At 38.4% G+C, this 12,996-nt stretch overlaps 1 protein-coding gene and 1 long non-coding RNA gene across 17 annotated transcripts in view; one reads left to right on the forward strand and one right to left on the reverse strand.

Moving 5' to 3' along the window:
- The window catches only part of SUPT20H (SPT20 homolog, SAGA complex component), a 43,717-nt gene extending 36,955 nt beyond the window's left edge, over positions 1-6,762 (reverse strand). For 4 of the 16 annotated variants that reach the window (XM_041766340.1, XM_041766343.1, XM_041766331.1 and 1 more), the window contains exons 1-5: positions 6,596-6,761; positions 4,297-4,394; positions 1,075-1,110; positions 361-419; positions 21-87 (exon numbers count right to left, since the gene is read on the reverse strand). In XM_041766340.1, the coding sequence (XP_041622274.1) occupies positions 21-87; positions 361-419; positions 1,075-1,110; positions 4,297-4,299 (165 nt within the window). In that variant the 5' untranslated portion in view covers positions 4,300-4,394; positions 6,596-6,761. The other 12 variants (XM_041766344.1, XM_041766334.1, XM_041766336.1 and 9 more) reach the window with 8 other exon arrangements.
- A 181-nt stretch (positions 6,763-6,943) lies between these two features.
- Positions 6,944-12,996, forward strand: part of LOC121497150 — a 79,863-nt gene continuing 73,810 nt past the window's right edge. Inside the window, exon 1 of the long non-coding RNA XR_005989413.1 lies at positions 6,944-7,240. This is a non-coding gene — a long non-coding RNA (uncharacterized LOC121497150). The remainder of the gene's footprint in view (positions 7,241-12,996) is intronic.

Genomic DNA, 12,996 nt, shown 5'->3' on the forward strand with positions numbered 1-12,996 from the left:
CATAAAACATTTATACTTACCTTAACCTCAGGCTCTTTTTCACATTCTTCAATATATAAGTCATAAAGTTTTTGAAATACAGATTTTCTAAAATTTAAGGAAACAAAATAATGTGATTATTATAATTATCACAAAATGAAATGTTAATTTGGATTTTTCTCTAATCCCCCCCCCCCCCCGCCAATTTCCCCCAAATTGGGAGTGAAGTTGGATTGGATATAGTAGCTAATATCAATTTAGAAATTTCTAATACATATAAAGTACCTATAACATTTCTAGCACAGTGCCCAGAGGGAATGCAATAAATGGTAGCTATCATCATACTTTCAATAATCTAAGATATCAATCAAGTATTTATACCTTCCACTAGACAGGTATTTCCTTTTAGGAGGTCTCTGTCGGGCACTTTCAATGACATACTAAAAAAAAAAAAAAAAAAAGTTTATGAAAACAGTTTGCCTTTTGCTTAGTGCATAAACAGCTATATTTTAAGTATACTTAAAACGTGTTAAGACTAAGAAAATCAGTCACTCAAGTCTCTGATTCACATTAAATTATACCTTGTGGGAAAAACTACTTAATTTCTAGATATATGTTATGAACAAGTGAAATTTAAACTGCACTAAAATTTAGCACAGTATTTCACCGTGTTACAAGCAAAATCATACAGTTTCAGAACTGTGATTTCACAGGTCAGAATTATTCTCAAAATGTTTTATGGTTGTTTAGAATATGCCTAGCATATCTAACTGCAAGAACTCTCCATATTCTTGAACTATCGTTCCCTTTAATTGAACAATTAGAATACTTATCAAAACAGGAAAACAATTTTAAAAATTCTATGTCTTTGTTCAATAATTTTTATTCCACATTATCCAAGAATTCCAAATAACAGATGACCCAAACATCATCACAAAGTATTTCTATATATTTATAACTAAATTATATGCATACTTACCCTAAAATTCTGTTAATGTACTCCTTTGACAACCACAAAGAAAAATCTCTTAGAATAGTTTTGTTAATTAAGACATAGACAACACTACTTTAATATGTAACTTAATCATATCTCACCTCAGCACGATCCAAAGCTAGTTCTAAAGCTTGTTGCTGTAAAAAGTAAACAGTTTATCTCGTATTATTCTTACAAAAAGTAATTTAATATACATGTAACATTTTAAATTAAATGTTTAAATAGGTTTTATTTTCTAAAACACATCTAACATATTTTCCTTTATTTGATATCCTCAACCCACCCCACTGTATGTTCAAGATATATTACAAAGAAAAAACATGTCATTCTCGGGCACCTAATCATGACAATAAATTATACAAGAAATACTAAAAGGTTTTTTTCTGGCTAGTGCTTATGGCTGATACAGAGCCAAAGGTTGTAGATAGGAACTACTACTACTTTATAAACTTCAAGTTCTTCAATATTAAGAGCACCATTCAGGAAAATATATGGCCATCAAGTATGCAATTAAAGTGAACCAAAGATAAAGTCTCCTAATCCACTAGGAATGCTGAAAATTGAGGGTGCTGACATACTGGTATCTAACACCAATTTAGAAATTCCTAATTCCTTAATGCAGAGAATCAGTGCCCAACAGAAATGCAATAAAATGATAGCTATCATTACCATGTTTCAATGACTTAAGATATCATCAACTGTAAGTATGCATCAGTATCCTAATATTAAGAAAAAAATGCAGCCAATTATAATTGTAAGATGCCATTGATCATAGACTCACTAACATTAAAATGTAAAAGAAAATGCATCTAGAATGAAATAATAGTTTTATTCCTGCATGTAGGGTTTGAGAACTTAAAGATTCCCACCCTTCATCCATTTCTTTGAGACTCTTTTATCAAAGCTAGAGAAAGAAGGGAAGTTCTCCCTTCATTTATAAAACCTTGTTTTGTAATGACATCTAAGAATAAAAAGTATTAGTTTTAAATAAGCAAATTTAACACCAATGATATCTCTAGAAGAAGTGGTTTGGGTACCATACAGGATTACAGTATTTTTCAGTAACAACGATAGTCTTTTTTAAAAAAAATTATTTATATATTTGAGAAAGAGTGAGAGAGCATTAGAGAGGCAGAGCAAGCCCAAGTGGGGGGTCAGAGGGAGGGGGAGAAGCAGGTAGAGGGGCTATATCTCAGGACCCCACCTGAGATCATGACCTGAGTAGAAGGCAGATGCTTAACTGACTGAGCCATCCAAGTGCCCGATAGTCCTCTTGAATTCATTTTCTTTCTTATTTAAATTCAATTTGCCAACATACAGTAATAACACCCAGTGCTCATGCCATCAAGTGCCCTTCTTAGTGCCAATCACCCAGTTACCCCATCCCCCCACCCATCTCCCCTTCCACAACCCTGTTTCCTAGTTAGGAGACTCTCATGGTTTGTCTCTCTCTAATTTTTCCCACTCAGTTACCCTCCTTTCTCAATCTCTTTCACTATTTCTTATATTCCAAGTATTAGTGAAACCACATGATGATTGTCCTTCTCCGATGGACTTATTTCACTCAGCATAATACCCTCCAGTTCCATCCATGTCAAAGCAAATGGTGGGTATTCATCTTTTCTGATAGCTGAGTAATATTCCACTCATGTGAGTAATACACATCTTCTTTATAATTAATTCCATTGAGAGGCAGAGAACTTTTCATTTTTTATTTATAATGGCCTAAATTTTTGTTTTATTTTGTAGACTCTAGTAATTCAGCCTACTAAATTCCATGGGATAAAAACTAGCATCCACCAAAATCCCAATAAAGCAAAAGGAAAAATAAATACTGCCAACCTTTGGAAATCATGTAAAGGTTTAAGTGGCCCTGCTACCCTAGTCCTAGGAATGGAGAATTCATATGATTACAAAATAGCTGGTCTTTTTAGACTGCAATTAAAAAAAAAAAAAAGAATACTTACATTACTAAACATCTAAAATGAAAAAGTGAAAAAAGTCTGAAATATGCCATCATTTCAAAAAGTTCAGTTAAAATGAATTTATATCATTTTTTTTATGAAAAAAATCTTGTAAGCAGCAAATTCCTAGTGAAATTTGTTCCCAGGTTTCAAGATGAGATTCTTGAATGTAAACCATTTTCCACCACAAAACCATAACCCTTGATATTCCCTCTCAACAAATATATAAGGTTCTTTTAATTGTTTTGGTCATAAAATCTTAAAGTAAGTTTATATAAAAAAATGAGAATAAACACAAATATATACTCTAGGGCAAGTGGCTATTGTTAATCTTCTCAAGCAAAATCATCTTGTGAAATCAAAACTTCAAAAGCTCTAGTGAGATATAACTGCTTATATTTGTAAGCATCATTTATTCATTATCTCCTTCTAACACGTAAGAGGGAAGTAATAGCTAATATGAATGAAAAATCTAAATCTAAGCGGAAGTCAGCACCTCGTTGCAACAGTTCTAATTTTCTCTTAACAGGGCAGTGGTGGAAACACAAGATCAGAAGAGTATATAAATGTTTTCAAAGGTTTATTCAACACTGCGGTCAGTGTTTATTACTGTTTCTTTCAAACACAATAAAGTGATTTTCCCCCCTTTGTCTTTAAAATTTTTAATGGCAAAAGGAAAATGCCTTGCCCCAAGTATGTTTAATGATTCTAAGTCAGTGAACAAAAATGTGCGATTAGAAGGCAAACACTGGGGATGCCTGGGTGGCTCAGTGGTTGATCATCTACCTTTGGCTCAGGGCGTGATGCCAGGGTCTGGGGATTGAGTTCCTCACTGTGCTCCCCACGCAGATCCTGCTTCTCCCTCTGCCTCTCTCATGAATAAATAAATAAAATCTTATAAAGGGGGCGGGGGGAGCTAACACTGATGCTGCTTAAAATGTTATTTGTAGTAAGCAGGTTACATTTGTTTTTAGACCAAAAAAAAAAAAAAATCTAAATTATGAGGAACTTTAAAATATTAGAGAAACCTGTGCAACCCTACCCCCCAAGTCATTTGTATTTATACCCATCCTCCTTGCCAGTGATTTGACTATGGCAGACTAAAGTATTTTTTTAATGCTTCACAAACATAAGGACAGATAAATTATCTTTTTTGAGTCAGACATAATTATAACACTGAGATGATGAGCCCCTTATTTTCTAGAGAAGATTTTGCAGGTGATTGCTAAGTAATTTCCCAGGCAGGGTTCACTTGGGCATACATGACTATTTCTGTACATGCGACACTGCTATTTTTATAGAGATAAAGGAAGAGAACACTCTAAAACACAAATAAGAACATAATGAGCTATAGCTTACCATTGTGGTATAAAATAGGGGTCCAGAAAGAAGAGAAAACTTAGGTGCGTTGATGAAGAGGGGTGAAAACCATGTCTTTAATATAAATCTTTATGGTGCTAAAAAAAGCAAAAACAATAAAACCCCCACATTAACATAAACCTATTAAGAAAAATCAGATTATTTCATTATTAAAGAAAATGACCTGAGAAATAGAAATTTATGAACGCTTTTTTAAATAATCAGCAACAATAAAAATCACCTATCACAATCTTTCCACTTGTTGAAAAGTACAGCTTTAACTAGATAGAGTAAAATAAAGTTTGCATTACTCGTTTTCTTCAAAATATTTAACATCCAGGACAGAAAAGAATAAATGCTTTCAAATTTCTTTCCTTCACCACTGTTGCTGTTCTCATGGTGCCTCTTGGATTACTGTAATAATCTATCCACTAACCTTCATCACTATACAGTTCACTTTACAAATCACGCATTTTATCATACCTGCAGATAAAAATCCTTTCAAGATATTCCCCCAAACATCCCAAGCTCCATTTTGCAGATACAGTTCCAGCCCCTCCAGCACTTGCCCTCCTCAAGCAAACTGGATACACTGAAGAATCTCATTCCTCTAACACATGGGTTCTCCCTGGCAGCAAAACAGAATAACCTGAGGAGCTTTAAAAAGTGGCACACTCAGGTAGCCCTGGTGGCTTAGTGGTTTAGCGCTGCTGTCAGCCGGGGGTGTGATCCTGGAGACCCGGGATGGAGTGCCACGTTGGGTTCCCTGCATGGAGCCTGCTTCTCCCTCCGCTTGCGTCTCTGCCTCTCTTTCCCTCTGTGTCTCTCATGAATAAATAAAATCTTTAAAAATATTAAAAAAAAAAAAAGTGGCACACTCATGCCCTACTTTCTGATCAACTGGTCTGGAGTAGGGCTTAGGGATCAGCATTTTTTGAATCTCCAGGGGATTCAAAAGCTAACTCCCTCTAACTTGTATGTCTCCACAACTAAGCTATAAAAAGCACTTCCTCAAGGGACAGAAAACAGTATTTTCCATGTGAAATTGTTTTGGCTTTTTAGGGGCCCCTAAAGCTTAGGTTTTGCCAGTTTGGGTTTAAGAAACAAACAAAAAATGACAGGCACCATACAAGTTCCAGGAATAATAATTTAAAAAGTAAGACATTAATCCTACCTTTCAACAGTTTGTGGATTTATTATGAGTTTAAGTTAAGGTGAAAATTCCTGATCATTGAATCTAAAGATGAAGGTAAACCAGGTAACAGGCAAAATGTCATGACTTTAAAATTAGATCTGTCACTGGGGATCCCTGGGTGGTGCAGCGGTTTGGCGCCTGCCTTTGGCCCAGGGCGCGATCCTGGAGACCCGGGATCGAATCCCACGTCAGGCTCCCAGTGCATGGAGCCTGCTTCTCCCTCTGCCTGTGTCTCTGCCTCTCTCTCTCTCTCTGTGTGACTATCATAAATAAAAAAAAAATTAAAAAAAAATTAGATCTGTCACTAATGTGGGGGAGACAGAAGGAGGAAGGAAGGCTTAGCAACTTTAAATATTACAGACAAAAACCATTAACTACGTATACAACTTACAAACCAAACTTTATGACTTTACATAGGATTTACCAGAACCCTGTGAAAACACTGTAATTACCGTCTCCATTTTACAAACTGAGGCACTCAAAATGAAGGGCTTTCCCCAGATCACACAACAGACTGGAATTCAGACCTCTCTCAATTTTTAATCTTAGGTTCTTTGTACTAAAGCTTACGACCTCCAGGCCATCAAACCAGCACTCGTTTTTTGATTTTAAAAAGCAAAGCAAATAAAGACCCGATTTTGCCTAGACTAATGTACATCTTTTCTTTTTCTTAATTTTGATCTACCTTGCTATCATGCTTCTCAACCTTCACACACTGTCCTCAATCTAACTCCGAAAATCTTGCTAATCACGGTCTATTTTCTTGCCAGGGCCTTTAATGTACGGTGCTCAGGAAAACGCAGCCCCTGCTGATGCGACGGTTCCGAGATGGCTTCCACAATAGCTTGCTATTAAGTTAATTCCCGAAATCCCGGGAACCACGGCGAGGACCAGCAACTAATCCGACCGTAGAACTCGCAATCGAATCCACTGCTTTCCTGGCCGACCCGACTTCAACTGTTCACAAGTTTTTGTTTTGTTCTTTAAATCAACTTAGGCTTTACCAACGTAACGCCACAGCCTTTTCACAATATGGATACCCAGAAACCCTCCCCCAAAGAAGCGCTAAGCGAAATTCTTGGGAATTTTCGGAAATACCTGTACCTGGAATCCCCAGTCAAAATTACAACGAAAAGGGTAGCTTCAAAACACTGGGAGAGGTAACCGAGGCGACTGCCAGGCGACGCGAGGGCTCAGCCCAGCCCGGCCCGGCCCCCCGGTCTCCGGGAACACCTTCCTCCCGCGGCGCTGCGGCTCTGGCAAGCCGCGAAAAGCCACTCGGGAAGCGGCTCGCTCACCTCTGACCCCGGCCAAGATCTCGCGCGCCTACCAGTCCGCGGCGGGCACGCCACTCTCCCCTCCTCCCCCCGCCCCCCGCCCACCTGGGCGGGACGCGGCCGCGCTGGGCCTCAGGACCGCGCCGCTGGCTCGGCCGGACGCGACGTGCGGCCAATGGCCACGCGCTGCAAGCCGCACGCTCGCCCCGCACGCCCCCTCGCGGGCGTGTCGCAGCTCAACCGAAGGCCTGCTCCGGGCCTGCACTTCCGACGGGCGCGCTGGGCGGGGCGAGTTGGGGCCTGAGGCGGAAGAGGTGGAGCTGAGGGGGCCGGGCGGCCCTGAGGAATCTGAGCCGGCGGCTGGCGTCGCCGGGGCGGGTCCCCCTCAAAGCCTCTGGGGACTCGTGCCCGGAAGGGGGCGGCGCCCACGGGCTCCTTCGCTGGCAGGGCCTCCAGCTCCGTAGAATGCGAGGTAGGATGTGGCTATTTGGTGGGTAGGTGCCCTTTTGAATTTCTAGGGTGAAAGAAACTTGGAACGAGCGTTTGTTGCACAGCCCATCCGAATGGGAAGGGAACGCCGCTATTCCTTCAGTCACAGTCCAAGCCATTCAGCCCCCCGTAGTATGTATCCCATGGCAGTGGGTTTAATGTGTAACAAATCCCAAAAAACAAATAGAAGCAACCTCACTCAAGAGTTCTAACAACTCAGAAAGGGAATAACTAGCCGATATTACAATGTCTAATTGTCATTCTGCACCTTTAAACAACTTTGGTTGTTGGTTGGGCGTAAACTTTATTCCTATTGAGGTGAAATTCACAGAACATAAAATGAGACACTTTAAGAGTCTAATTCAGTAGCATTTAGTACATTCAAGATGTTGTGCAAATTCCAACTCTTAATTCCAGAACATTTTAATCATTAAGCATTTACTCTCCATTTTTCCCACTCTTCGGCCTTAGTAGACATCTAATACTTTCAGGCTTTAGTGACTTTACACAATGTGGATATTTCACAAAACATGGAATATGTGGCCTTTTTTGGTCTATCTTCTCTCACACTTAGCATAATGTTTTCCAGGTCTATCCACCTTATGGTAAGTATCAGTACTTCATTTCGTTTTATGCCCTATATTCTGTTGCATTCTGTGTATATACCACAGTTTTATGTGTTATATTCTGTGTGTATACCACACAGTTTTTATGCGTTGGTCCATTGATGGCCATTTGGGTTATTTACACAATCGAACTGTTGTGTATAGTGCTGCTGTGAATATTTGTTTGGAAGTATTTAGTGCCTGTTTTTAATTTGGGGGAAGGGTAATATACTGTAAAAGACAACCAGAGCCTGACATAGTTCAAGTGGTAAAAACAGATTTTATTTAGGAACTATTGCAAAAGAAGGCAAGAGGCTCTGTATAGAACTGGGCTCAATTCCAAGTACACAGCATGAACAAGTAGTGATTTATAGCCAAGGAAGAGAGGTGGAGGGTAAGTGGATGGAAGTTTCTTAACATCTGGCTAAACTGACTTGATGGGATTCTGACTGAAGGCAGATCAGGGTGATCAGACACCAAGGGTGGCGACTAAGAGTTTGATCAGATATGGAAGGTGATCAGATATCCAAGTGGATCCAGATACACAGTTCTCTGTAAATGGACTTAGGTTTCTTGCTACAACTGGTTGATAAATGTCCCACAAGGTGGACTAGAGTCATGGAGAGAGCTTGTCATTGATTCACTTTGAGTTAGTTTTTGTATATGTTGTGTATTAGGGATTCATTTCATTCTTTTGCATTTTGTCCCAGAACCAGTTGTTGGAAACACTATTCTTACTCCCGATGAATTGTCTTGATCTCCATAGCAAAAATCAATTTGCCATACACGTATGGGTTTGTTTCTGGACTCTTAATTCTAATCCATTGGTCTGTATGCCTGTCCTGTATCAAAGTTTGTTACGCCACTTTGCTTTTATAAAAGACCTACATTAGTACCTGCTTTCATTAATTGAAAGAAATCTGAAAAGGATTTTTGCTTTTACAACAAAAGGTTAAAAGACAAAAAAGTGTTCAGCATTTGTTTATAGTGACCCTTTAGAGAGACAGCATGCACCCTGAGCCTCAAGGATGAAACAACATTGGCAACTACATCTTGGTAACAAGCTGCTCTAGCTTTAAACGGCCTGTGAGCATCTGTGCTTAATCTTGATTTATGTTGTGCATCCATTAGCAAGATGTGTCTTAAAGTATTGGAAAAACCTGAGAAAGATTATTTTACGGGTCTGAGAATGTTTAAAAAAAAATTTCCATGTAAATTAATGTTAATTGCTTCTTCACTCTATGCCATTTCAGTTTATAAAAGTTTTCATAGGATCTATATTTTTGGATAGCAGGAGGAAATCTGTACCACAGTTTTCATTACTGTAGCTTTGGAGTAAGTTTTGAAATGGGGAAGTGTAAGTTTTCTAATTTTGTTGTTCTTTTCTAATATTGTTTTGGCTGTCTTGCAGCTTTATATGAATTTGAGATTCATCTTTTCCATTTTTACAAATAGATCACAAGGATTTTGAAAGGGATTGAATCAGTAGATCACTTTAACAAGTATTGCTGTGTGAAATTATTCAGTGTTCCAATTCATGAGCATGATGTCTTTTCATTTCTTTAGATCTTTAATTTCCTCCAGCAATGTTTTGTGGTTTTCAGTACACAAATTTTTCATCTCCTTAGTTAAATTCATTCCTAAGTGTTTCATCTTCTTACATGCTATCTTAGTCTGCTTATGTTACTATAACAACACCACACACTGGTTGTCTTAAACAGAAATTTCTTTCTTATAGTTCTGGAGACTGGGAATCCAAGACCAAGGTGCTGGCCAGTTTGGTTTCTGGTATGAGGTTTCTTCCTGGCTTGTAGATAGTTGCCTTCTCACTTTGTCCTTCCTTAGTGGGAAAGGAGAGAAAGAAAGGGAGACAGAGTCTCCTTTTTTTTTTTTTTTAAAAAAAAAAAAAAGGATTTTATTTATTCATGAGAGAGAGAGGCAGAGACACCGGCAGAGGGAGAAGCAGGCTCCATGCAGGGAGCCCAGTGTGGGACCTGATCCCGGGACTCCAGGATCACGCCCTGAGCGGAAGGCAGGCACTAAACCAGTGAGCCACCCAGGCATCCCTATCCTTTTTTTTTTTTTTATAAAGATTTTATTATTTATTTTATTTTATTTTATTTTATTTATTTTATTTTATATTTTATTTTATTTTTATTTTTATTTTTTTTATTATTTGACAGAGAAAGAATGCAAGCAGGGGAACCAGTGAAAAGAGAGGGAGAAGCAGGCTGCCTGCAAGGGGCTCAATCCCAGGACCCTGGGATCATGACCTGAACTGAAGGCAGATGCTTAAGGATTGAGCTACCCAGGTGCCCTTCTGGTATCTATTCTTATAAGGATACTAATCTATCAGATTAGAGCCCTACCCTCATGACCTCATTTAGACATAAATTACCTCTTTATAGGCTCTATTCCCAAAAACAATCACATTGGAGATTAGAGCTTCAACATATGGATTTTAGGGGGATATCATTTAGTCCATAGCAGATGGTATTATAAATGGAATTATCAATTTCCTTTTTAGATTATTCATTGTATTAAAAAAAAAACATGTTTCTGAGTGTTGATCTTGTACTCTGCAAATTTGCCAAATTTGTTTAATTAGCTCTAATAGTTGTGTGTGTGTGTTTATGTTCTTTAGAGTTTCTGTATATAGGATCATAGCATCTGTTAATTGAAATAGTTTTATTTCTTCCTTACAATCTGGATGCTTTTTATTTCTTTCCCTTGTCTAATTGCTTTGTCTGGGGTCATTCTTTCATTTTAAGGAATCGGCTTATGCAGTTGTTGTTGAAGCTGGCAAGTCTGTGTTTGTAGGGCAGGGTGGGAGGCTGAAAACTAAGGCGGGACTTAATGTTGCAGCCTTGAGACAATTTGTTCTTCTGCAAGAAACCTCAGCTTTTGCTGTAAAGACCTTTGTATATTACCAAGGTTGATTGAAAAATGCCCACCCATATCATTAAGAGTAATATCCTTTACTTAGAATCAATCGATTGTAGATGAGTAACACATCTACAGAATTCTTTCACAGTAACACCCAGATTAGTGTTTGCTACCCACCTATTTAATCAAGTTGACACATAAAACCGTCACAACCAGAGAGGTAGTTTTATTAGTTCACAATTTTTTAAATAAAAAATTTCACTTTTCTCATGTCTTCAGCTTGGGTAAGATCTACTTCCCCCACCCTAGTGACTGCATTTTTCCATATGACTTGCTTTGGCCAATAGAATATGAGTGGATGTAGCATATGTCCATTAGTTAGGAAACTAGATGGGATCGTGGAGAGAAGGGAAAGACATGTATATTCTGAATCCTTTGGCTGTGTGTGTGTGTGTGTGTGTGTGTGTGTGTGTTTGTTTGTAGGCAATGATATAGTGTCCAGCTTGAAATGGCTCCTACTGGCAAAAGAAGCAATACATGGGGCACGAAGGACAAATAAAAAAATTTTTGACTGCAGTGGATTGAAACACATTAAATATGTTTAAATACATGAATATTTAGCATTTCTTTAAAAAACTCATGAAAAAACATACAGATTGCTACATACCAATTCATTATTCTGAAATTGATAAATAAAAGTTAAAAAAAACAAACAATTACCCTGCTTTTCCTACATAAACTGAAATATAGGGCAACCAAATTGACTGTGAAGAAAACTTTTTTATAGAAGAAGTCCAGTGAATAAATGAGGGAGGAATGAAATAATATTACCATTTTACAACCCATAAAAAGAAAATGTTTCTAAGAAATAATAAGTCCAATTCCATATGTAAGGAGCTCAGAAGTTGCTACTCCATCCTAACAAGTAAAAAATGAACAAAACTGAAAAATCAACAACTCTTTTTAGATCTGCAAGGGAAGTGAGGTCATAGGGCACACAGTTACCCCCCAGATAGAGAGAACTGGAGCAGCAACCTCCTGGAGCCAGTGCTGGGGTAGGGAAACCTGAACTGCAATTGATGAATTGCTGGAGGCTCGGTGTGGACAATTCTGACACTTAAAAACTCCAGGGGACCAGTCATGAGGCAGCCCCCACACTTGTATATACTTCCAAGAACTCTACCAGTTTTTCACAGTACATATCAGAGAAAAAGCTTGTGATTCAGACAGGAAGAAAGGAAAGGAGCCATCTGAAAACAAACCAGAGAACTCTGTTCTCTTAGTAAAGCTTGCCCTCAGAGGAAACTAGTTAACCAGAGTCTAACTTGTTGGGGTTTTTATCAGAGCTTAGATGATCTTCAGGGAAGGAAATAAAACTCTAACCCACTCTAACCATCCTGTCCCGCATATGAGAGGAGGACGGAGGAGACTGAGAAGCATTTGTGAAGTTCACAGTTCAGAGGCATAGGCTCACTTGTGGGGCTGTAGAATGCTTCATCTACCCTAAACCTCACCACTACATTACTAAAGATCTGTTTACAACAGTTCTTTTTATTGTCCAGCTATCAAGAAGAAAATACAAAACATTCCAAAAGACAAAAAATATAGTTTGAAGAGGCAGAGCAAGCATCAGAACCAGACATAACATGGGTATTGGAGTTACCCGACTGGGACTTTAAAACTATGATTAAATGCTGAGGGCTCGGGACATCTGGGTGGCTCAGTAGTTGAGTCTGCCTTCGGCTCACGGTGTGATCCCAGAATCCCTGGATCAAGTCCCATATCAGGAGGTCCTGCGAGGAGCCTGCTTCTCCCTCTGCCTATGTGTCTGCCTCTTTCTCTGTGTCTCTCATGAATAAATAAATAAAATCTTTAAAAAAGAAATGCTGAGGGCTCTGATAAGGAAGTAGCATACAAGAGAAGATGGGCGATATAAGCACAGAAATGAAAGTCCTAAGAAAGAACCAAAAATAAATCTTAGAGATCAAAAAAAAATGTGTAAAAGAAGTGAATGCCTTTGGTGGGCCTATTAGTAGACTGGACATGACTGAAATAATAGCTAATATTTGCCAAATAACCATTAGGTGGAAGGTTGAAAGGGAACTTTATAAAACATGAATCAGGCTGACAACACTTGATCAATCTTAACAGTACTACAAGTGAGATGATCAAGTATTATGTGCCTCCTGATGTGATACATTTCATATTGTTACTACTAATGAAATATTTTCACAAAACGGGAAATTAA

Source organism: Vulpes lagopus, chromosome 8 (genome assembly GCF_018345385.1).
Source record: "Vulpes lagopus strain Blue_001 chromosome 8, ASM1834538v1, whole genome shotgun sequence".
In the NCBI taxonomy this organism is placed as follows: Eukaryota; Metazoa; Chordata; class Mammalia; order Carnivora; family Canidae; genus Vulpes; species Vulpes lagopus.